We start from the raw sequence: 26,543 nt of genomic DNA on the forward strand, positions 1-26,543 counted from the left end.
CAGCATTCATAACCAACAACCCCCACCATCCTGGCCATTCTCATTGCTGTCATCAGGAAGGAGGTACAGGAGCCTCAGGACCCACACCACCAGGTTCAGGAATGGCTACAACCCATCAATCATCATGCTTCTGAACTAGAGGGAGTAACTTCACTCAACTTAACTCACCCCAACTCTGAATGTTTCCCACAACCTATGGACACACTTTCAAGGACTCTTCATCTCATATTCTTGATATTTATTGCTTTTTTATTGTTTTTTTTTTGTATCTACAGTTTGTTGTTTTTTGCACACTGGATGTTTGACTCGTGTGTGATTTTTCCTTGATTCTCTCCTGTTTCTTTGTACTTACTGTGAATGCCTGGAAGAAAATAGTGACATGTGGGCCGAAGGGCCTGTTCCTGTATTACACTATTCTATGTAATAACAAGCACAAACAAGGGACAGATGAACAGTGGTGGGGAAGAGAGAGGAGGCTCTATTCTTGCTGTCCAGAACTGTTGGAGGGGCTAACTTGACCAAGGAAAATCAAAAGGTTTTAGCAAATATTTTTCACCCAGACAGCTCCAGCTGACCGGGGTCAGGTAATTGTGGAGGAGAAAGAATTCACTAATGTTAAGAATGAGACATTTGAAGTCTTTGCTTTCCTTCAGGCTCACCCTCCATCCCACAGATCTTTCAGCCACTTCAATCTCCCCCAACAGTCTTCTGTTACACAGTTACCAACTTCTAGTACATAAGGCATATCTTTCTTCCTTCGAAAGTAAGGTCCTCTCCTCTCTCCCACAGCAAACATTGTTGGGAGAACGGGTTCTCCTGTCTCCATGCAACACACATCAAAGTTGCTGGTTCACCAGCAACTTTGATGTGTGTTGCTTGAATTTCCAGCATCTGCAGAATTCCTGTTGTCTCCTGTCTCCATCTTGCTTTTTTAAAGTCATGAAACGGGAAATCTGCAATAAATCGACTCAATAAGTCAGGCAGCATCTGTGGAAAGAGTTAACGTTGCAGGTCCGTAGCCGATTTTGATGATGGAACGTGAAATGTTTCCATAGATGCTGCCTGACTCGTTGAGCTGTTCCACCATATTCTGTTTTTCCTTTTTGTGACCTGCTTGGTGCGTATCCGTGTGTTGCTAGGATACCTGTTGCCCCCTCTGTCACGTCAAGTGTGGCCCGGGTAAGAGGGCAGAGGTGCAGACAGTGGGACGGGACGCGACGGACCAGAGTCGGAGTTGCAGTTCCCGCTTCTGGAACTCACCCGCACAGCGCGCATTTTTCAAACTCGCAGTCGAAAGCAGCGCAGGGCTGAGCGGAAGAAACACTGTTGTGGCTCTGCCGACATCACTGCTGCACAAGCAATGATGCTGTGTTTCGCGGTATTTCTCTGGCTGCCTTTCCTCGCTGTAGCCGCTCCTGCCGCCTTGGTAAGTGAGGGGGAAGCAGGGAATAGAACATTTTCTGCTGACCGTGGAGAAGACTGCGGACTGAAAGAGGTGAGAGCAGAGATTTCAATTAACCCACCGTTCCTGAGAACTAGGTTTATTTATAATGTAGAGTTGATGTTCTAAAACACACCACGAGACTGTGTGTGTGGGGGTATAAGTTCTCAACACAGAATTACCCTCATTGCTGTGAACCCCAAGATCAAACTTTTGGCTAAGGAGTAATAAAATAAATCTAACTGAAATCAAAACCTTCAGTATACAACAGTGACCTGAGGAGTGGGGAAGGGTTGTAATGACTCTGTTCCTGAGTTTTAAATGCTACATTTAGTATTTAAAAATTTGACACCACTTAGTGAAATGGTATTCTGTGTTGTGAGTATAAGTATACTCCCAGATCATTTTTACGAATATAACATCTTTTGTTTATATTTTGATTGAATTGAAACTTAACTGGAGGACTTTTGACATCCATTTTTAAAATTTTGTTTTTCAGATTTGGGAAGGAGGGCACCATTCCAACTGAAAGAGGACTTCTGTAGTTTGCTTATGGTCTTTGTCGGAATCCTATATTACTTCAAGTCCAAACTTTGTGCCCCTGAACACACTACAGGATAATTTTCAGTTTTATCAAACCTGTCCAGAAACAAACTCCATTTTATGACATCGCAAGAACTGCCCAATGGCAGAATTGCTTTCTCATCACATCATAATGGAGCAGGACCATCTGACCAGCACCAACCCTTCTGCCACCATTCAATCATTATAAAAGCTAGCTATTCAAAAATCATTTTAACATAGACATGAACCACATATTGAGTCTCCACTGGGTTAAAATCCCCTCATTGTCACTAAACTTTAAGTTACCCGAGGTATCAAGAGAAGTCAAGGATTTAATAATAAGTCAAGAGTAAATGATGAGGGATAGAAAGTAACGAGGATCAAAGTGAAAGGAAGTTGGGGAATTTTACTACGGATTTTAATGATCAATCATTATTCCTATATTTAAGGACAGGAATATAATGCATGTTTTTCAAATTTGTACATCACACAATAATTGGAATGTCATAAGCAAGGAGGATACTGACAGTAAGATTTAAGAGCGGTTGCAAGATAATTGACCTTCAGTTACTTATAAGGAAGTAGGTAATTTGGGATTTCTTTCCATATAGAGGAGATGGTTAGTCACAGGTCTAGTACAGGTATTCTAGAATCCTGAAAAATTTTGACAGTGTAAATGAGAAGTAGTAGTTTCCAGTGGTGGTAGGGTCAGTAAACAGATATGCAAGAATTCATGTTAGTTTGTTTTTATGCAGAAGATTGTAATCTGGAATGTGCCCACTGCTGGAAGCAGTTTCAACAGTAAATTTCAAAAGGGTACTATTCCCGTCGAATAGTTTTCAAACAATGAAGTATTGCACTTCCATTGAGTTTACTTTAGTATTAAATGATTTCATGAAGCTACAAGTATTTGATTTTCTGCCTGCATGAAGTCTGAGGTGCAACTGCTCCATTGCTTAATTGAAGTCTCACTGTGGACCACTGTAAACTGCCTTTAGCCCTTCTTAGCGATAGGCCTTATTCTGAACTGTGAGGGTTGCTATAGTGTTATTAACGTAGCTGAAAGCGTAGACCCCTCAAAAGAAAATCAGATGAAAATTATTTAAAGAAAGATTAATGCTTCAATGGAAAAATACATCATTTGACCCTGGAACAAAATCAAAAAGTATGCAGATGAAAAGTACTCTCTCTCTGAGAAGGCAAAGTGTTTATCACTTTAGAATGCTCATGTAACGTTTTAAATTTTGAAGTCACAGCTTGAAGTGACCCAAGCCTAAAAGGTCTGATAATTTATTTTGTAGATAAGTGTTCAATATATTAATGCAAATGGAATTCTTTTAGTTTCACTTCCTTAAAGCATAATAAAATATTCCACTTGAAGTGGTACAGCCCTGAAGGTATTACAAAACTAAAATATTTATCCAGACAACAGACCTTTGATTCATTTTCATTTTCCTGTGAAATTGTGAAAATAATATTGTTCTAGTCTTGGTATGACGGTAGTGGCTGGGGAAATGCTTAACAGAAATGATAGTAGACGAAGTGCAATGGGGTCCTACTCTGAGACTCTGTGTGTGTGTGTGTGTGTGTGTGTATACACGTGTTTGTGTAAAATACTGGAGGAACTCAGCGGGCCAGACAGCATCGATGGAAAAAAAAGTACAGTTGACGTTTTGAGCCAAGACCTTCGGCAGGATTAGAGAAAAAAAGATGAGTAGATGAGCACTCCTCATCTTTATTTCTCCAGTCCTGCCGAAAGGTCAACTGCATTTTTTTCCATAGATGCTGCCTGGCCTACTGAGTTCCTCCAACATTTTGTGTGTGTTGCATCTGAAGATTTTCTCTTATTTATGTATGTGTGCATCTTCTATGAGTGGGGGCAGCTTCAGTACATACTTATTAGTGTCTCAATAAGGGTCTAAATTAGGGATCCCAACCTTTTTTATGCCATTGACAGAACCCCTGGTCTAAAGGAAATGGGGAAAATGCAATGTCTGCACATTAAATGAGGGCTTTTTTCTTTAACAACCTTCAATACCTTCTTTGGGCAAAAAGGCTCATTGCATTGGGTATCACTTTTAAAAGATTCACTAAATACTCTATATTGATTATATATGTTATTGTGTCAGTGATATCGAAAGCAATACGTATTACAGTGTGAATATTGGGTCACATTTCAGGAGGTTAAAAGTGAGCCTGATGGATTTGTGAAGGTGGTTGACTTTGATAGCCTGCCTTTGAATTATCACGACGAGGAGAATGAAGAAGAATTGGTTGGAGACAAAATCTTCCACAAATATGAAAAAATTGACAAGGTAAAAAAAGATTATTTTGATGTAATTGGTGGCAGGTGAACAGTTTAAGCAAAATGAAGACTGTTTTTATTGGTATTGCTTAGTCTAAGCATATTATTTGTGATTAGCACCTGTCAAAGTATTGCAGGCTTTGAAGGCTCTTTACTCATGTTTATAATTTATAATTTTATAGGTGGCACAGTAGCATAGTGATTAGCACAATGCTTCACGGTACCGACGACCCAGGTTTAATTCCTGCCACTGTTTGTAAGGAGTTCGTACATTCTCCCCATGACCGCGTAGGTTTCTTCTGGGTGCTCCAGTCTCCTCTCACTGTCCAAAGATGTACTAGTTGGTAGGTTAATTGGTCACTATAAATCGTCTCATGATTAGCTTCCAATTAAATCGGGGGATTACTGGGCAGTGTGCCTCAAAGGGCCTATTCCATGAAGTATCGCAATAAAATAAATAAATACACCAATTGGAATGAACTTGACAAATTGGGCAGGAACACATAAGGATTTAGCATAACTTCCTTGCTTTAGTATTCGACTCATATTTAAGAGAGACTTTTATTTCTACAGTCCTTATATCCTGTTGGTTGTTGACGCAAAATGACACATTTCACTGTGTTTCGATGTAAATAAAGATAATCTGTAGGTCTGAACTTTCACTCCTCACTTAAAATACATGCTCACTATTTTGACCCTGGATAAAAGACACAAACCATTTTTGCCTCTCACAATTTTATAAACTTCTGTCTGATCTTCAGCCTCTGACACTCCAACTCTAGTTGTCCAACCTCTCTTTATGGTAAGGGCCCTCTAATCCAGACAGCACCCTGGTAAATCTCTTCTGCACCTTCTCCAAAGCCTCTATATCTTTCCTGTAATGAGGCAATCATAATTTAGAAACATAGAAAATAGGTGCAGGAGTAGGCCATTCGGCCCTTCGATCCTGCACCGCCATTCAGTATGATCATGGCTGATCATCTAACTCAGAACCCTGTACCAGCCTTCCCTCCATACCCCCAATCCCTTTAGCCACAAGGGCCATATCTAACTCTCTCTTAAGTATAGCCAATGAACTGGCCTGAACTGTTTCCTGTGGCAGAGAATTCCACAGATTCACCACTCTCTGTGTGAAGAAGTTTTTCCTAATCTCGGTCCTAAAAGGCTTCCCCTTTATCCTCAAACTGTGACCCCTCATTCTGCACTTCCCCAACATTGGGAACAATCTTCCTGCATCTAGCCTGTCCAATTCCTTTAGGATTTTATACGTTTCAATAAGATCCCCCCTCAATCTTCTAAATTCCAACGAGTATAAGCCTAGTCGATCCAGTCTTTCATCATATGAAAGTCCTACCATCCCAGGAATCAATCTGGTGAACCTTCTTTGTACTCCCTCTATGGCAAGAATGTCTTTCCTCAGATTAGGCGACCAAAACTGCACACAATACTCCAGGTGTGGTCTCACCAAGGCCTTGTACAACTGCAGTAGTACCTCCCTGCTCTTGTACTCGAATCCTCTTGCTATGAATGCCAGCATACCATTCGCCTTTTTCACCGCCTGCTGTACCTGCATGCCCACTTTCAATGACTGGTATATAATGACACCCAGGTCTCGTTGCACCTCCCCTTTTCCTAATCGGCCACCATTCAGATAATAATGTTTTCCTGTTTTTGCCACCAAAGTGGATAACCTCACATTTATCCACATTAAATTGCATCTGCCATGAATTTGCCCACTCACCTAACCTATCCAAGTCACCCTGCATCCTCTTAGCATCCTCCTCACAGCTAACACTGCCGCCTAGCTTCGTGTCATCCGCAAACTTGGAGATGCTGCATTTAATTCCCTCATCTAAGTCATTAATATATATTGTAAACAACTGGGGTCCCAGCACTGAGCCTTGCGGTACCCCACTAGTCACTGCCTGCCATTCTAAAAAGGTCCCATTTATTCCCACTCTTTGTTTCCTGTCTGCCAACCAATTCTCTATCCACATCAATAGCTTACCCCCAATACCGTGTGCTTTAAGTTTGCACACTAATCTCCTGTGTGGGACCTTGTCAAAAGCCTTTTGAAAACCTAAATATACCACATCCACAGGTTCTCCCCTATCCACTCTACTAGTTACATCCTCAAAAAATTCTATGAGATTCGTCAGACATGATTTTCTCCAGAGGCGGCCTAGCCAGCATAACTTTGTTGCTTTTGAACTCAATGCCTCAATTAATAAACACAAGCATACCTACCTTCTTTACCTACATTTTTACTTATGTAAAAACTTACCTTGTTGATGAAATTTTAGACACCAGGCCAAACACCTCTTTGCGTGTTGTTACACTCCTGTGACAGCCCTGTACCATTTCACTGTGTGAAAGGAGAAAAACAACATACGAAAGCAGCTTATTATCATTTAAACTCCAGAGTTAAAAGGATGTTTTGTTTTCTCACTTCAAAACGTATATTTGCTGTGTCCCTCTTCAGTACATGGATGTTCCACCCTGTCCCTCAATCTCGCCATAAACAAATGAAAGTCATGTTTTCAGTTTTAAAATGAGACCCACCTCAACCACTGTCTTTATCCCAGCCACCAACATCCTCACACCACTACCCTGCCCTCTTTCAGCAGGCCATTACTCTGTTGGAAAACATAGGACCTACATAATTGATATGTGCTTGACTGTCATATAAACAGGCTCTTTGGCCCACCATGACTAGACTGATTATCATTTACTAATACTTGGTCTGCGGATTGTTTTGCCTTGGTAATTCAAATGTTTATCTAGATACTTCGTTATGTTGTGAGAGCACTGCATTGTAGATAGCGAGATCCACTGGGTAAAAAAACCCTTTCTCAGATCCCTTGATACTGCTTTACTTCTCACCTTTAACCTGTGTCCTCTGATGTTAGTTAGATAACCCTGCCTTGGGGTAATGTTTCTTATTATCTACACAACCTATAGCCATCAATTTTATATACTCTCATCAAAACCCACTCAGTATCCTTTGCTCCAAGGAAAGTAAATCTTCTAATCCAGTCTTTCCTCATAATGGAAACATTCCACAGTAGGTAAAAAAAATACTGATGAATTGCTGCCGGTGCAATCAAATACTTGCTATGGTTTGCTGGCAAGAACTGTATATAGTATTCTAGCTGTAGCCTGACAATGTTTTATAACCCTGTGCTGACCACACATACTGTGCTTTGGTTAATGAAGGTAATCATCTTATATACCTTCTTCACTAACTTTTCTACCTGCTCTTCAGGGATCATTGGACTTTTTCCTTCATACTCCATAAGGTTTTGCCATTTTTAATATGTTATTGAGTCATAGAGTCGTAATGGCTGATGCCACCTGCCATTTGTCAATCATATTACCAGTCTGGATGAGAAGGTACTTGACACAGTTATTGTGGTGTGCTGGAAGGTGAAGAAGGTTATTTAAAATTACAATGAAAAGGGGGTCAAGGAATGGGAGATTGAATTTAACTCAGACTAGTGTGAAGTGGGAAGTTACATGAGCAGGACACACAGTAAATGGTGGGGCTTTGGAGTGTGTTGAACAGAGAGACCGAGGGATACAAGCACACATTTCCCTGTAAGTGGTGATCTAGGTAGAAAGGGTGGTGGAGAAGGTGTTAGTGTTGTCGCCTTCATCATTCAGAACATTGAGCACAAGAGCTGGGGTGTTTTATTACAGCTACCCAACATGATAGACTATATTTGTATTGTGTGCAGTTCTGGTCACTGACCGATAGGGAGGAGGATGTTCAGCTGGAAAGAGTACAGTGAATGTTTTGACATTTGATACTTTAAAAAAAAAATTCACAGCTGAATCAAAAGTTACAGCAGCCATCCTGCAATCACTGTTTACTATAATCTGGGAACAGGGACAAGTATCCAAGGACTGGACCAAGGGAGTTATTGTTAGGATTCCCAAGAAAGGAGTGCTGTGATTGCATCAGCTGGTGTGGCATCACACTTTTGTCAGTGCCCAGCAAGATTCTCGCGAAAGATTTGTCCAATGGATTACAGATACTGTTAATGTGTGCCTGAGGAAGGGGCAAGCTGGCTTCAGAAGGAACAGAGGGTGTGTCAACCAGATCTTCTCATTGCGTAACATCATAAAGCAGTGCCAGAGACAATTGTATGTGAATTTGTGGATTTCGAAAAGGCTTTTGATTGCATCCATACAGAGAGCCTCTGGCGAATTCTCAGATCATATGGGATCCCTTCCAAAGTTGTCCAGCTCATCCAGAGTTTCTGTGCTAATTTCGCCTGCACAGTTGGGGACTACAATTGAAGTCGACAGGAGTTCAGGCAAGGCTATGTGATGTCAGTGGTATTGCTTAACCTGGTTATTGACTGGGTTATGAAGTAAACAATGAAAGATAAGCAGAGGTATTAAGTAGACTCTATTCTCTACTTTAGAACCCCTTGACTTTGCAGATAACCTTGCATTGCTACTACATACATACTAAGACATACAAGAGAGAACTCATTGCCTGTGACCCTTTGGTGGACAGGTTGGCCTAAGTCAGCCAGAAAAAGAATGAGACCATGGCCCTCAATATTACTCTCCTCCTCTCATCAAGGCATATAGTGTCGACTTACGCAGCACCGGCAGATTCACCTACTTGGGTAGCATCATTTGCAGGATGGTGGGACCAAGGCTGACATCCAGTGCAGGTTCAGCAAAGATAGAAATGTTTTCAGATCAATGAGCAACATATGGGGATCAACCAAGTACAGTGTCCACACCAAGGTGAAACTGGCCCAGAGCTGTGTTCTGTCCGCATTCTTGTACAGGTTAGAATACTGGCGTTGACAGAGAATGAGCTTGCCAAGCTGTCATCATTCCACACCATCAGCTTCCGGAAGATCCTTCAAATTTTCTGGCCAAGGAAGGTCTCCAACCACATCATACTCCTTCAGTGTCATCAAGAGGACACAACTACAATCATCATGAGGAAATGTTGGAGATGAATTGGGCATGTGATGAGAAGAGAGGCCAACCTCATCTTCAGGACAGCACTTTATTGAGAGGGCAGAGGAAATACGAGACACCGAAGACAACTTGGCGCTGTATTTGTAGAGGCAGAAATAAGGACCTTGAACCACACCTAAGGCACATTAGAGAAGATGACCAAAGACAGACGGAGATGGAGGACCTTCATTTCTGCCCTAACTGCCAGCAGTGTAATGGGCAGTAACTAACATGAATGGGAAGGGCATGGAGGACTATGGTCTGGTGCACGCCAATGATTTGGCTTGGACTAGATGGGCCAAAGGGCCAGTTTCAGTGCTGTAGTGTTCTGTGACCCCATGACCCAAATGGATACTGAGTTTCTCCAGCAGACTGTTTGTTGCCCTAATAATATTTATCAGCCCTTAATGCCAAAATTACTGTAATCAGCTATTGAGAATTGAATCTAAGATTTGAGAATTTGGCATTCTGTCAGTAAAATTGTGAGTGCTTCTATTTTCTTGCAGGAAACTGATGATATAACTGGAGATACAATCCTTTCAGAGAGGGAAGTTATTGAGGAAGATGATGACGATTTCCCTGAAAAAAGGGTTTGTAAACCAGAATCATTTATGATGAGCAGTAATTTATATTCAATGTAGTAGTCTCATCCAATGAATACTTTGAGGTGTGTTGAGTGCTGGCTATTGATTACCTTGTTTAATCTTTATAAGCTTCTTTGACATTAAAAACCACTTCATTTATAGTGGAAAGTCTATTTAAAACTATGTTCATATTCCAGACCAGTGAATAATGAATAAATCCTCCTTCTCAGTAATCTGTATTTTTAATAAATAGTTTAAGAATACAAAGCTTATTTTAGATATATATTAACAATTAATGTGAGATTCTAAGGTCACCCACTTTTAACTTTTTATTGTAATATTATGTCTTATTTGTTATCTTAAAATTTCTTGATTTTAAACAACCACTCTCTGAAGATGGAGCTTCTCCAAAATTTACTGCCTGTATCTCACTTGTTTACTTACTGCCTGTAATGCCACTGGCATTTAGGGCAGCAATGAAGGTCCTTGGCCATCTTCTCTATTGTGCCCCAAGTGTGATTCAAGGTCAGCCATGCAAGGAGACTGATGCACGCAGATGTAGAAGGATTCTTCGTTGAAGTTTCTGTAACAATTTTAGTTGACCAGTCTGAGTTGTTAGCCTTGAGTTGAACCCCCAAACCTGAAGGACCGGTGGTCCACTTTGTCCAGATCCTCTACCCTTTGACCTATTTGGTATGGGTGATCCTGCCAAGAGCTAAAGCATAAAGCCCCGACTCCAGCCAGCATGGCTCTCCGGGTCATTGAGGCACGCAAGCACCTTCTTTTCTGTAATCCAGGTACATTCCATTACCTCACTACTCTTTTGCCACAGTTCTTTAGACCATCGACCTGTCTCCCAAGCAAATAAAGATGCAAAAGTTTCATTTAAGATCTCCCTCATTTCTTTGTGCTTCTTGCATAGATGACCTCACTGGTCTTCAAGATCAATTTTGTGCCTTGATATCGTTTTGCTCTTAATATATCTATAGAAGCTTCTGGGAATCTCCGTCACCTTGTCTACCATAGAAACCTCATGCCCTCTTTTAGCCCTCCTGATTTCTCCTTTAAGTGTTCTCTTGCATTTCTTATACTCCTTGAGTGCCTCATTTTAATTTATTTGGAAGGAAATAATTCTGTTAGAGAATGGGAAAAGCGAGCCTTTAATTCAAGTTGGATTAGATGGGAAAAGCGAGCCTTTAATTCAAGTTGGATTAGATAAATGATCTTTTGGTATGTTTGGAGCTTAGAGGAAAGCAGGTCCACTGATAGACAATGGAGGGGATTTACTCTGGGAGCCAGAGGAAGTGGGTGACGTGCTTAATGAGTACCTAATATAAGTATTCAGCAAGGGGAAGGACATGAATATTGGTTAGATCAATGACATGTAAGTTGATATTGAAGGGCAAGCTGATAAAGACAGAGAAATACAGCATGGAAACAAGGCCCTTCAGCTCAGAATGTCCATGCCAACCAAAGCATTCTCCCTGTTAGTCCCAGTTACCTGTGTTCAGCTCATAACCCTCCAATCCTCTCCCCTCCAAATGTCTCATGTTGCAATTCAACCACTTCCTGTGGTAGCTCATTATTCCTGTGGCAGATGCAGCATGAATTCAACAAAGACAGGTCCTGTTTGACAAACTTACTGGAGTTCTTTGAGGATATATTCTCTGGCTATCCATCCCATAAGATGATGATGGTTCCTTTCAGTCAGTTAGTGGGATTTGATGCTTGTGTCCTAGAGTGGCTGTCTAGGCTCTATCTATCTAGGCTTTTCAATATTCCTCCTTCATTCTTCTAAACTCTAGTGAGTACAGTTCCAGAGCCATCAAACACTTCTCCTATGTTAACTTTTTCATTCCTGGGAACATTCTCGTGAACCTTCTCTGGACCCTCTCCAATGCCATGACATCTTTTCTTAGATAAGGGGCCCAAAACTGATGATAATCTCAGCATTACTTCCTTACTTTTATATTCTACTTCTTTTGAAATTAATGGTAGCATTGCATTTGCCTTCCTTACTGCCGACTCAACCTGCAAGTTAACCTTTAGGGAATTCTGCATGAGGACTCCCAATTCCCTTTGCACATCAGATTTCTGAATTTTCTCCGTTTAGAAAATAGACTCTGTCTTTATTCCTTCTGCCAAAGAGCGTGACCGTACACATCCCTACATTATATTTCATTTGCCACTGCTTTGCCCATTCTCTTAATCTCACTAAGAACTTCCTGTGGACTCCCTGTTTCCTCAACACTTCTGCCCCTTCACTATCTTTGTATCATTTGCAAACATGGCCATAAAAGCCATAAATTCCATTATCTAAATCATTGACATATAACATAAAAAGAAGTGGTCCCAACTCTCACCCCTGTAGAGCACCACTATTCACCAGCAATCAACCAGAAAAGCCCCCTTTATTCCCACTCTCTGCCTTCTGCCAACTAGCCAATCTTCTATCCATGCTAGCATCTTTTCCGTACTACCATGGGCTCTTATCTCTTACCAGCCTCATGTTGGCACCTTGTCAAAGGCCTAATGAAAATCTAAGTACATACCATTATTCTGCAGTAGTTTTGGTTATACTGAGGTGCTACTAAAAGGAAATTATGCCCAAAGCAAGAAAATTCTAATGTAAGAACTTTTTTTCTTTGGAATAAAAAGATTAAATTTCAATTTACTTTGGAAATATTTACTGAGGAAACATATATTCAACACTGATTTTCTCTACTGGGATTCAAAATCTTATTTAGTGAGGTTTCAACAACTTGCATTGTCTTGTTACATTATTATGTATTTGTTATATGCAGTTTAAAGAGTCAAAGAGTTATACAGCACCTTTGGCCTAACGCCACCAGTCTGATCCATTTTCCTGCATTAGGACACATTCATCTACTTTCCTATCCAACTGTTTTTAAGCATACTTTATTTCAACCTCTGCCTCCTCATTCCATATAATTGTCACCCTCTATGTGAAAAACTTACCCTCCAACCTGCTCAATGTTTCGCCTCTCTCGCCTTAAGCTGTGCACTCTAGTTTAGATTCAGCTGCCCTGTGAAAAAGACTTTATCTACTCTATTTATGCCCCTTCTAATCTTCCAGATCCCATAGGTCACCCTTCAGCCTTCCAAATTCCAGTGATAGTAAACCCAGCTAATTTAATCTCTCATTATAACCAGAGTCTTGTATTCCAGCCAACATCCTGGTGAACCTCTTCAGCATTCCCTCCATTGCTACCTCATCCCTCCTGTGATGTGGCAGCCAGAAGTTTATACATACTCCAAATGCAGCCTAACCACATACGGCTGCAACATGATATTACTTTATAAACATTTGCATGTGTGCTTTGTATAATATTCCAAATGTGGATTATAAGTGTCAATGTTATCTCTCGCTAATCTTCCTTGAGAAAGAGCTACTTTTTTGAACTTTTAGGTGGAGTCAGACAAGGGCAGTTACAGGGCTAAGACCCAGTAAAACAGAAAGAACTTGGTATATATTTCTAAGTCTATTCCTTAAGGGAAAAAGTACCACATTTAAACATCCAGATATATAACAACTTCATATCATATTCCATTGTACAGTAGGATATAGTTTCACTTTTCCATTACAGCAAAAGTATTACTGTTTATGAACAATGGGGAGTGGAGGTGAACTGGTTAGTCAAATATGTATGCGGCAGTGAGCCACCATAGAAGTTCAAGCTGTCTCTAAATTACAGATGCTCAATAAGGAGTTCCTATAATATTATTAAATTTAGAAGTCCAATGTATATTCATTTAATCATTCCTACAAATACAGAACCGGTTTCCACCTTGAGTTATTGTACTTTCTCGTCAAGTCTTTTGTATTTTTTGATACAGTTATTACAATACTTTAGAACAGGGGTTCCCAACCTTTTTTTATGATATGGATGAATATCATTCAGCCAGGGGTCTGTGGACTCCGGGTTTTGAATCCCTGTTGTAGAAGTACGGTTACCATATAGAATCCAGAGTCAGAGTATACAGCACAGATACAGGCCCTTCAGCCCAACTGGTCCTTGCTGACCAAGATATCCCATTTGTCAGCGTTTGGCCCATAACCTTCTAAACTTTTCCAATCCATGTACATACCCAACTATCTTTAAAAAGCTAGTATTAGATCTGCATCATTTCTTTGGCAGCTTATTTCACATAGATACCAGTCTTTGTATAAAAAAAGTTGCCCCTCACGTTCCTCTTAAATATTTTCCCTCTCACCTTTAACCTAATGCCCTCTAGGTCTTGATTCCTGAACTCCTGGAAAAATACTGAATGCATTCACTCCATTCATGCCTCTATGATTTAATCCACTTCTGTAAGATCACCTCTTAGTCTCCTAAATGGTAAGGAATGAAGTCCTAACCTGTCTAACCCTTCACTCTAACTCAGTCCCTGAAGTCCAAGCAGCATCCTTGTAAATCTTTTCCGGTGAATAACACCTTTTCTATGACAAGGCAACCAAAACTAAAGACAACACTCTAGCTGTGGCCTCACCAGCATCTAGTACAACCACACAATGCCTTCCTAACCTATATACTCAGTGCCCTGTCTAATAAAGGCCAGTGTGTCAAAAGCCACCTTCACTATACTGTCTATTAATGACTCCATTTTCAGTCAACCGTGTACTTGTACTCCAGTGCCCCATTGTTCTACAAGTCCTTAGGGCCCTGCCATTCACTGTACAAGTCCTATTTGAATATGACTTTCCAAAGTACATTTATCCATTATTGAGCTCTATTTGCCGTTTCTTGGGCCCAATGCTCACCCCTGAGGCATACCACTAGTTACGGGCATCTAGTCTGAGAAACAACCTTACAACATCACCCTCTGCTTTCTACCATCAAGTCTATTGTGTATCCAATTACCCAGCTCTCCCAGGATCCCATACAATCTAACCTTTCAGAGTAGCCTAGCATATGGAAGTATATCAAAGATCTTACTGATGTCCATATAAACTATTTCTACCTTCCTACCCTTATCAATATTCTTCCCCACCTCAAAAATCTCTGACAAGTTCATAAGACATGATCTCCCATGCACAAAGCCACACTGACTATCCCTAACCAACCCTTATCTTTCATATACCGAGCATAGAACAGTACAGGAACAGGTCCTTCAGCCCACTATATCCGTGCCAACCATAATGGCAAATTAAAATCTGCTCCATTCCCTGCTTGTTCATGTATCTGTTTAAATGTCTTTTAAACTTTTCTGTCACATCTCCTTCCACTACCAGATCCTAGCATCCTGTTTCAGGCACTGACCAGTTTCAGTGTTAAAAAAAATGCACATTTTAGCTTTCCCCCTTTCTCTACATTAAACCTCCAATATATCCTCTAATATTTGCCATTTGCTTGTTTGGTAATCTCTATCTTCTCACAAAGGCTTTTAGCCTTTTCAATCAGCATGGTCAGTTCACCTTCTGAATTGGTTCAATGCAAACATGAGGAATTCTGCAGATGCTGGAATTTCAAGCAACACACATCAAAGTTGCTGGTGAACGCAACAGGCCAGGCAGCATCTCTAGGAAGAGGTACAGTCGACGTTTCGGGCCGAGACCCTTCGTCAGGACTAAATGAAAGAAGAGCTAGTAAGAGATTTGAAAGAGGGAGGGGGAGGGGGAGAGCCAAAATGATAGGAGAAGACAGGAGGGGGAGGGATGGAGCTGAGAGCTGGACAGGTGATTGGCAAAAGGGATATGAGAGGATCATGGGACAGGAGGCCTAGGGAGAAAGAAAAGGGGGAGGGGGGGAACCAGAGGATGGGCAAGGGGTATAGTGAGAGGGACAGAGGGAGAAAAAGGAGAGAGAGAGAAAGAATGTGTGTATATAAATAAATAACAGATGGGGTACGGTGGGGGGAGGTGGGGCATTAGCGGAAGTTTGAGAAGTCAATGTTCATGCCATCAGGTTGGAGGCTACCCAGACAGAATATAAGCTGTTGTTCCTCCAACCTGAGTGTGGCTCCATCTTTACAGTCGAGGAGGCCGTGGATAGACATGTCAGAATGGGAATGGGATGTGGAATTAAAATGTGTGGCCACTGTGAGATCCTGCTCTCTGTGGCAGACAGAGTGTAAGTGTTCAGCGAAATGATCTCCCAGTCTGCGTCAGGTCTCGCCAATATATAGAAGACCGCAACGGGAGCACCGGATGCAGTATATCACTCCAGCCAACTCACAGGTGAAGTGTTGCCTCACCTGGAAGGACTGTCTGGGGCCCCGAATGGTAGTGAGGGAGGAAATGTAAGGGCATGTGTAGCACTTGTTCCGCTTACAAGGATAAGTGCCTGGAGGGAGCTCGGAGGGGAGGGATGGGGGGAACGAATGGACAAGGGAGTCGCATAGGGAGCGATCCCTGCGGAAAGCAGAGAGGCGGGGGAGGGAAAGATGTGCTTAGTGGTGGGATCCTGTCGGAGGTGGTGGAAGTTACGGAGAATTATATGTTGGACCTGGAGGTTGGTGGGGTGGTAGGTGGGGGCAAGGGGAACCCTATCCCTAGTGGGGTGGCAGGAGGATGGAGTGAGAGCAGATGTGTGTGAAATGGGGGAAATGCGTTTGAGAGCAGAGTTGATGGTGGAGGAAGGGAAGCCCCTTTCTTTAAAAAAGGACATCTCCTTTGTCCTGGAATGAAATTGGTTCAATGCAAGCCGCGTATATGAAAAATTATCTCACTGGGCTAGTTATGGTTTCTGAAAAATACAATGGGTTTTGATGGCATTGTAGGTTTCTGAGGAAGCCACAAAATTCAATAACTGCACCTTCTGAGCTTTTATATTGTCAATCCTTAACAAACCCATGTCAAATTTCTTCACTGAATTATTCTCATTTTCAACGGCTTGATTATTATTATCTCCAGCTTCGGTGTGATTGTAACCCCATATATTCTTGTACCTTTTTTTATACATCATCTGCTGGTGCATTGTTACAGCATCCATCATAAGAGACCCCCTCCACTGCTTCTCACTGCTGCCATCAGAAAGTATGGGAGACTCAGGACTCACACCGTCAGATTCAGGGACAGTTATTATCCCTCAACCATCAATCAGGTTCTAGAATCGGAGGGGATAACTTCACTCAGCTTCATTTGCCCCATCACCGAACCGTTCCCATAACCTATGGACTCACTTTCAAGGACACTTCATCTCATGTTTTTGATATTTACTGCTTATTTATTATTATTATTTCTTTTTTAAACTTTCTTTTTGTATTTGCACAATTTGTTGCCTTTGCACACTGGTTGTCCACCCTGTTGGTGCAGTTTTTCATTGATTCAATTATGGTTATGAGATTTATTGAGTAATTCGGGTTGTATATGTGACGTATGTACTTTTATAATAAATTTACTTTGAACTTTGATGTAACTGATGAAGTAAATAGAAACAAACAAAGTGAATTTCACTAATGGAGAAAACTTAGTTAGTTGGAGGCCAAATCCCTTGAAAAATATGGAGGGTGTAGGAGAGTACTTAAGAAAGGATATTCAGACAAACAGCATCTTTGAAATATCCTGGGCTGGTAAGATTAAGGAGAATCCCAAGTCATTTTATATTGAGGAGCACGAGGGTAGTTAGGTAAAGAGTGGATCAGGGATTAAAGGGTGAAATCCATGTGTGGAGCTTGATGATGTGGGTGAAGTCCTAATGAATATTCTTTGAAGATAGTCATCAAGGAGAAGAATTTAGGGGATATGTGCCAATCACAGCTCTGAATTAAACTAATTCTCTTCTGCCTATATATCCCTCCATTCCCTGTACATCATGCCTGTGGAAAGCACTTTCACATCTGCTTGCACCACTACCCCAAGCAGCTTTTCTAAGCACCCACCCGTCTTGGTGTACAGAATAGGCATCACAAATCTACTTTAAACTTCCCCCCTCTCACCTTAAATGCATGCCTCTAGTATTGGACATTCCTACTATAGGAAAGAAGGATTCTGGCTGTAAACCCTGTTTATACCTCTCATAATCTTACAATTCTCTGTCAAGTTTCTCCCCAGTCTCTGATGCTCCAGGGGGAGAAAAAAAGCCTGTTTTTCTGTATAGTTATAGCCACGAATCCAGATAACATCCTTTCCAAAGTTTGGGTAGGTCATGAATATATATAATTTCCATGTTAGCAGTAGCAAAATCGAGAGGCATCGATTTAAGGTGAGAAGGACATTTAAAGATCTGAGTAGGTAGGCTTTTTTCATATAGACAGTGGTTGTCATCAGGAATCTGTTGCTATAGGAGGTGGTAGAAACACATGCAATTACTATACTTAAGAGGCATTTAGGCAGACACTTAAATTTGGCAAGACATAGAATAACATGGTCCTGATATATGGGATGAGTACAGATATGCAAAAAGATAAGCATGGACATCGGCCCCACTGCTGTGCTGGACATTTCTATGACTACTATACAGAGTAAATACAGTATGTCCTGCATTGCAAGCATGCTTTATTTGTTTGAGACCAAAATTTATGCTAGTAAAATATGAGGCATGTAAACATTTTCCGAAGATCTGATTCTCCTGGAATGAACTCTCATTCATAATCGGCAAAGTTCAGGAAACTGAGACAATGGAAGATGTAAATTTAAACCAATAAGAAAAAGAAGTAAGTCTAAGGTTTGAGAAATTGAAATTGGATAGAGTGCTTGTAGAATATAAAGGAAGGAAGGAAGAACCTAAACAAAGAATCAGGAGGGCTAAAAAGTGTCATGAGATGTAAGTAGCATTAAGGAGAATCCCAAGGCATTTTATACAGTTTATACACTGAAAACAAGATGATATTTATGGAGAAAAACACTAACCCACTCAAGAATAAATGAGGGAACTTATACCTTGATCTAGGGTAAGATTCTAGGTCAGTATTCCATATCAGTATTCATTTAGAAGAAGGAGATGGACAGCAATGATCTCCCTATATCCTTACCTCCCCATCATCTCCCTGTGGTGTTCTTTCCCCTTTCCTTTCTCCCATGGTCTTCTACCCTCTCCTAGCAGATTCTCCCTTCTCCAGCCCTTTATCTCTTTCAATAATCACCTTCCCAGCACTTTACTTCATTCCTCCCATCTCCTGATTTCATTTATCACCTACCACTTTGTTCTTCTTCCTCCCCTTCTCCGACCTTCTTGCTCTGATCTCATCTTTTTCTCCCAGTCCTGGTGATGGATCTTGGCCCAAAATGCCAAATGATTACTCTTTTCTATAGATCCTTCTGGCCTGCTGAGTTTCTCCAGTATTTTGTGTGTGTCACAGCATACTCGCCTTTATCAGTCATAGCACTGAGTGTAAAAGCTGCCAAGTCGTGTTGCAGCTGAATAAACCTTTTGTTGTTCAGTCGTTAAGTCAAGTCTGACTCTTCATGGCCTCATGGACTCCTGCACACCAAGCCTTCTTGTTGGAAACTGCCTAAGATCTTACTTAATAAAACGTAACAATGTTATTTATTTTAGAGATAAAACATGAACTAGGCCCTTCCCACCCAAAGAGTCATGCCATCCAATAACTCACCTATTTAACACAGGACAATTTTCAATGGTCAATTAGCCTTCTAATTGACACAGCTTTAGACTGTGGGAGGAAATTGGAGTTGGTCACACTTGGAGTATCATGTGCAGATCTGGTCACCAAATTACAGGAAGGCTGTAGGTACAAAAGAGGTTCAGCAAGATGTTGTCTGGATTACAGAGTATTGCTATTATTGAGACGTTAGTCAAATTTGGATTGTTTTCTTCTTGAGAGGTAGAGATAGGATAGTCACTCTTCTTCCAACAATAAAAATGTCAAACATTTTAAGATGAGGAGGAAAAGTTTAAAGGAATTTTATGAAGCAATTTTTTTCTTTTTGTTTACATGCGTGATAGGAATGCATTGCCAGGGATGATGGTGAAAATAGATACAATAGCAACATTTAGATGGACACATAACCAGTCAGAGGGTGGTGGCATATAGACTGTGTGAAGGCAGGTGGGATTAGTTTAAAATCGGCTCCATGGTCAACATAGTTCACAGAGCCTCTTCCTGCACTGTACGATTTTATGTTCTTTATTCATCACAGGAAGCTTCATATATAGCATTGATGGTAATATTCCTTGAAGTGATATTCATTCCCTTGTCAAGTATACAATATGTCAGTAATGGATGTGTTATTGATCACATCGCAAATGTGTAAAGTTGTGTAACATTTAAGTTACTGGATAAGGAGGCATGGATCATTGATCTGTGACAGAAATTTGAATTTCATTACAACGGTTGAAGAATTTAAGTACAAGTATGAAATAAATCTGAAGTTTAAACAGAATGCTTGTCTTAGTAACTGGATGCATGAAATTGATGAATCATAAGAAAATAGGAGGAGTGGACCATTCAATATGATTATAGAGTGATAGCGATAGAAATGTGTAGATGAAAATGGGTCCATCTATGCTGATGCCTATTGATACTAATCCCTTTTATCTGCAATAGATAGGTGTACCTCATCTATTCTTTTCTTAGCCAAGTATCTGTCAACATGCGTTTTGAACATTGTAATTGTACCCAGGTCTACCACTTCCTCTGACAGCTCATTCCATGTCACCAACACCCTGTGTGGAAAAGCTCATCCCTCAGTCTCCAACATTCAAGTGAGAATAAACCTAGCTTTCCCAATTACACCATGTAAAGCACTCTATTCAAGGCAACATGAATTTCTCCTGCACTCTCTCTATTGCTACCACACCCTTCCTTTAGTGTGGGAACCAGAACTGTACAGAATACATCAGGGGTGGCTTGACCAATATTTTGAACAGTTGCAATGATACCCCAACTCTTACACTCAATGTCTCAGAATTCCTAAGGTCCCTACAATTTACTGTACATGTCCTGTCAGAGCCACAACAATCTCCTTCCTTGCTTCCCATAGCATTCTGTATCTATATCATCACTCTACAGAGATTTATCCAACTTAATGTATGGTAATATAATAATAATAAATACTTTATTGATCCTGAGCGGGCAATTCTTTCGTAACAGCAGCAACATTTAAAAACACACACAGCAGTGTGCAAACTTAACTAATAATAAAGTACAGAATAATAACATACACAATAATTTATCAATGTGCAACAATAATTTATGAAATAATGAGACAGACTATTGTACTATAGTGTACAAACGTATGTTCTCCTGTCTCACAGAGATGAACTGTTGTATATGCTTATTGCATTTGATAGGAAGGATTTTCTGTACCAATCCTTGTGACTAGCAGAGCTGAATGAGTCTGTTCAAAAGGGTGCTCCGCTGCTTATTCAGTAGCTCATGGAGAGGATGTGCCTGATTGTCCATAATGGATAAGTTTGTTTAGTGACCTCCCGTCCACCACTAACTCATGTGCTTCATGCCTGACCACATGTCCCTTATGGTTGTACTCCAGCTTCCTCTTGTAGGATTTTTTGCACTTGCTCAATTTTACCCTCAGTTCACTCTGTACTCACCTTAGTACTTGTCTATTTCCAGACCTAAAGGCTTTCTTATTATTCAAAAGTTCTTTCAGGTCAATGGTGATCCAGGGCTCATTGTTGAGGAAACAGTGTACAGTTCTGGCTGGCAAGATGGTTCTCACAGAATTTGATACCTCCAATATCTCCTCTTTCCCAATGAATAGTGATGAAAAATCTTCATTTAGGATCCTTCCCACATTCTCTGGCTCCATACACAGTTCCCTCTTTGTTTCACTATTTTCCTGCTTCAAATATAATTATATAAGGTTTTAGGATCCTCATTAATCATAAACACAGTGGCCATTTTATTAGGTACACCTGTACACATGCTCTTCAATGCAAATATCTAATCAGCCAATTATGTGGCGGCATCTCAATGTATAAAAGCATGCAGGCATGGTGAAAAGGTTCAGTTGTTGTTCAGCCCAAACATCTAAGTGACTTTGACTATGGAATGCTTACTGGTTTGAGTATCTCAGAAACTGCTGATCTCCTGGGATTTTCACACACAATGGCCTCCAGAGTTTACAGAGAATGGTGCACAAAAAAAAATCCACTGAGCAGAAGTTTTATGGGTGAAAACCACAATGAGAGAGGTGAGAGAATGGCCAGCTGGTTTAAGCTGACAGGAAGGCGACAGTAACTCAAATAGCCATGCACGATAGTGGTGCACAGAAGAGCCTCTCTGAATCTGCAACATGTTAAATCTTGAGGTGGATGGGCTACAGCAGCAGAAGACCCTGAACATATACTCAGTGGACACTTTATTAGGTACAGGAGGCCATTTCATGTCCTCTTTTTGCCCTCCTAATTTATTTCTAGAGTCCTCTCTTACAAACCCTGTAAGCCTCAAAGTACTAACTCATGAACAAATGCCTAAAAGGGACACACATCAAAGTTGCTGGTGAACTCAGCAGGCCAGGCAGCATCTCTAGGAAGAGGTGCAGTCGACGTTTCAGGCTGAGACCCTTCGTCAGGACTAACTGAAGGAAGAGTGAGTAAGGGATTTGAAAGTTGGAGGGGGAAGGGGAGATCCAAAATGATAGGAGAAGACAGGAGAGGGAGGGATGGAGCCAAGAGCTGGACAGGTGATAGGCAAAAGGGATACGAGAGGATCATGGGACAGGAGGTCCGGGAAGAAAGACAAGGGGGGGGGGACCCAGAGGATGGGCAAGGGGTATATTCAGAGGAACAGAGGGAGAAAAAGGACAGTGAGAGAAAGAATGTGTGCATAAAAATAAGTAACAGATGGGGTACGAGGGGGAGGTGGGGCATTAGCGGAAGTTAGAGAAGTCGATGTTCATCCCTATCCTAAAAGTGACATATGCTTCTTTCTTAGTTTTGATCAACTTTAGGTTGGCTTTATTAACCAAAGTTCTCTAATATTACTTTTGAATGGTCTTGCTAACTCTAAGCTCTTACTATATCACCGTTAATCATCTCTCACTTATCAGACGTTTCTTTTTCCCTCCTTGAGCAGCTGCTCCCAATCTACTTCTGCTACTTTCTGTCTTATATTGTTGAAAGTAGATTATAGCTGACCTATTCCAGGTCTTGAAATTCCTCTTCTGTGCTCTTTACCCAAAATTCCCAGTTTTTCACTGTTCTCTAGAGTCATGCAGACATATTGCATAGAAACCAGCCCTTAAGCCTACTACATTCTTGCTAACCATCAAACACCCATCTGTACAAATCCCGTTTATGAGCACTAAGCCCTTAGTCTTCTGTACCTTGGCAATACACATACTTGACATAAAGACTTGGCTTCCACAGCTGCCTGTGGCAAAGAATTCCACAGATTCATCACGCTGTGACTAAAGAAATTCCTCAACATCTCCGTTCTAAAAGGATGCCTCTCTCCTTTGAGGCTGTCCCCTCTGGTCTTAGACCCTCCCATCATAGGAAACATCCTCTTCACATGCACTCTATCAAGGCCTTTCACCATCTCAGGGTCTATCCTGTGCTGCTCCCTTAGGATCTTGTGTACTTCAGTGACCCCCCCCCCACCCTTATTCTGAACTCCAAGGACAGATTCAACTATTTTTAGCCACTCACATATGATAACTCTTGTGTTCCAGAAATTAGTCAGGTGAATCTTTTTTTAAGATTACCTCTAACACTAATATCTTCTTTCATAAATAAGAGGTGAAAATTGTGTTCAGTACTGCAGGTGTCTCTGTAACAGGACTTCCCTGTTTTAAACTCTTAATCATTTTGCAAAAAGAGCCAATATGCCAGATGCCTTCCTAACTACTTGCTGTACATGTCTGTTAACTTGTGAATTGTGCATAGATACACTAAGATCCCTATGAACTTCATTCATCTGCAATTTCTCTTAGATACTGATCTGCCTTTTGTTTTCTCTTTGCAAAACGCATGGCTTTACATTTTTCCTCTTTAAATTCCATTTTCTATTTTTTTCCTACTCAATCTACTGTATATCTTATTCCAGAATCCAAAATGACATCACAACATGCCCTCCCTCCTACTTTGCTTGTGGGTCCAGGATAGGACTGTATAGTTGTCAAAGATCTCACTGTTAAAGGAGTGGACATTGTCATTGGATTTCGATGGACAACCAAAGAGAGAGAAGAGACTTTAAGCACTGCTTCCTCCTGTCTGTAGTTAATACTGTATAAACAGTAAATAATTGAAGGGCAAGAACTGAAGGGCACTTCCTAGTTACAGCTTTACGCCTAAATGTTACAGAACCTGAACCAGTTCACTCACGGTCTCTTAGAGAACAAAATCTGCTATTCATTTCTGATCAAGTCTATGTGATTTCAGATCCACAAAGATTGCTGTCTTTTGATTGCCTCCTTAGAGATAGATAATAATAGTTGTCAGCAGTAACATTGCCAGTAATACCCACATCCCATGAATGACTATATTAAAAAATATGGTATTTGCTTTGATAAGGTTTGGCATGGAAAATTAGATTGCTTAGGATCCAGTGAGATCTGGCTAATTGCTATACAATTGGCTGGATGGTAAGAAGCACAGTCGATGTTTCTAATACTGAAGCTCTGTAACTACAGGTTTTCCACAAGTGTCAGTGCCAGCCCTATGGTACTTTATCATCTATTACCAATGAGTTGGATGAGAAATGCACAAGTCATGGTTAGTAAGGTTGACACTGTTCCAGGTGGTGTTGTAGATAATGAAGATGGTTATCAGGAATTACAATGCTGGAAAATTGGGCTGATATATGGGAAAGTGTGAGTAGTGCATTTTAAAATGATAAATGAGCATAGGACTTTCACAGTGAATGTTAGGGTCCTGGTAGTGTATTGTAGAACGGAGGAACATGGCCCTTTGAAAATGGTGTCATTGATAGACAGGGTGGTGAAGAAGGCTACTTACACTGGTCTTCATCAGTCAAGGCTCTTTACCTCCCTCTGCAGCTTCCTTATCAGAAGACCACAGTCTTGCCCGCCACTGAAGTAAGATTCTCTTGCCTATAATTCCCAGGGTTATTTCTACTCCCCTTCTTGAACAAAGAAATAGCATTTGCCACTTTCCAATTATCTGGTACTATTTTTGTGACCAGTGAGGACACAAAGATCATCACCATTTCATCCCTTGCTTCCCCCAGTAACCTGGGTTATATCCTGTTTGGCACCAGAGACTTATCTATCCAAATGTTTTTCAAAATTTCCAGTGGGTAAAGAGAATCTTTTTATATTAGTAAAACTTTAATCAGTTTCCATCAAGTGAGAATATAAAAAACGAGCAAAGAAAGTGAGCTTTGCCTAGCAGCAGCTGTGGATATCACCTTTACAGGTCACATTTACTGCTTCTAGCTTCCCATTTACAGAAATTTATCAGTTTAGCCAATTAGTAGCAACTATTGAATAACAAATAGCTACCATTCCCATGACTTCTTAACATTTTAAAATTGCATTGCTGACGAGGTATTATACATTAAAAAATTGCTCTTATAATCTAACATTAATAACATTTATCAGTTCTATCTTTGCCCAGTTTTTATATTCCCAGCTGGCGGAAACTGATTGAAGTTTTACTAATGCATAATGTAATGCAAAAAATTTTTAATATTAATTTTATAACAAAGTGTATTGCTATTATGAACATTCTCTACTGTAGACAAAATTGTAAGAATGTACAAATAATTATTCTTGAATTCAAATATTAACATGAAGCCTGATTCTGAAAAGATAGAACACGCTTCAAAAGTGAAATTCAGCATGAGTTACAGCACAGGAAATTTAAGTACCAATAGTAAGATAAAATACAAAAATATAATCTTAGTTACTGAACCAGATGCTTGGATTTTCACCAAAGGTACTGTTTATTATTTGGAAAGCTATAATATCTGTCCAACTGGAAAATAAAGACAGGGGAAAATGGAATTTTCTTCTTTCCAAAAAATGCCATTTTAATTTATGTAGAATTTCTCCTATTGAATATGGATTTATACTAATTGTAATTGCAATTTTTAAAAAATAGTTGAAGCAACAGGGCAGTAGTAGCGGCTACAACTGGCTCAGTCTGTTTATTTTGAGAACGGTAAATGTAGAACAAGACTGAAATATCAATGTTTAATGGCTCATCTGAACAAAATATTGTTCATAGTTATAGTAAACTTATTAATTGATTCAGATTAAGATGAGAGTTGTATTTTAATAGATGGTTTTTCCTCACAGGTTATTGAACCACTTCACTGGCAGCAGTAAGCAATGATGGCAGCCTCAAAGAACAGCCTAAGGATTGGAGAATGGACTAGAGTGTATAATTTCTATACTTCTATTGATATTCAATATTCTCAGGATGAAAGACCCATCCATTATTATTTTATAATATGTACCATTGAAAATAAAGACATTTTATGGTATTTGAAAACACTTTCAATGTTTGGGTCCCAGAGGACACAACTTCCATACCCCAAAAATGAAAAGTCAATGTTTGATGACAATGTTAAAAATCTAATTAAATAGCACAGATACCAATAAACAATAAAATTCCTTTCCAGCATCACTGTAAGCTACTTCAATGATGGATGTATTGTTGAGCATATTCCAGTGATAGATATCTGTATATTGTGCCAAATAAATTTTATCACAGTGCAGAAAGAATTGGATGAGGTATTTTCCTTAAGCTCATTTAAAGTTGCTTGTCTTTTATAAAAAGTAAATCTTAGAATATAAAACAATAAAGGA

The 26,543-nt window shown here is 40.3% G+C and overlaps 1 protein-coding gene across 1 annotated transcript; it reads left to right on the plus strand.

Annotated features, from left to right (window-relative positions):
• Nucleotides 1–1,245: 1,245 nt before the first annotated feature.
• Nucleotides 1,246–26,165, plus strand: LOC134354361 (dickkopf-related protein 3-like). The gene is made up of 4 exons (XM_063063311.1): nt 1,246–1,426; nt 4,186–4,320; nt 9,803–9,886; nt 26,031–26,165. The coding sequence occupies exons 1-4, from the start codon at nt 1,361–1,363 to the stop codon at nt 26,058–26,060; spliced, it is 315 nt and encodes a 104-aa protein (XP_062919381.1). The 5' UTR covers nt 1,246–1,360; the 3' UTR covers nt 26,061–26,165.
• The last annotated feature ends 378 nt before the right edge of the window (nt 26,166–26,543 follow it).

Source organism: Mobula hypostoma, chromosome 11, assembly GCF_963921235.1.
Source record: "Mobula hypostoma chromosome 11, sMobHyp1.1, whole genome shotgun sequence".
NCBI lineage: Eukaryota > Metazoa > Chordata > Chondrichthyes > Myliobatiformes > Myliobatidae > Mobula > Mobula hypostoma.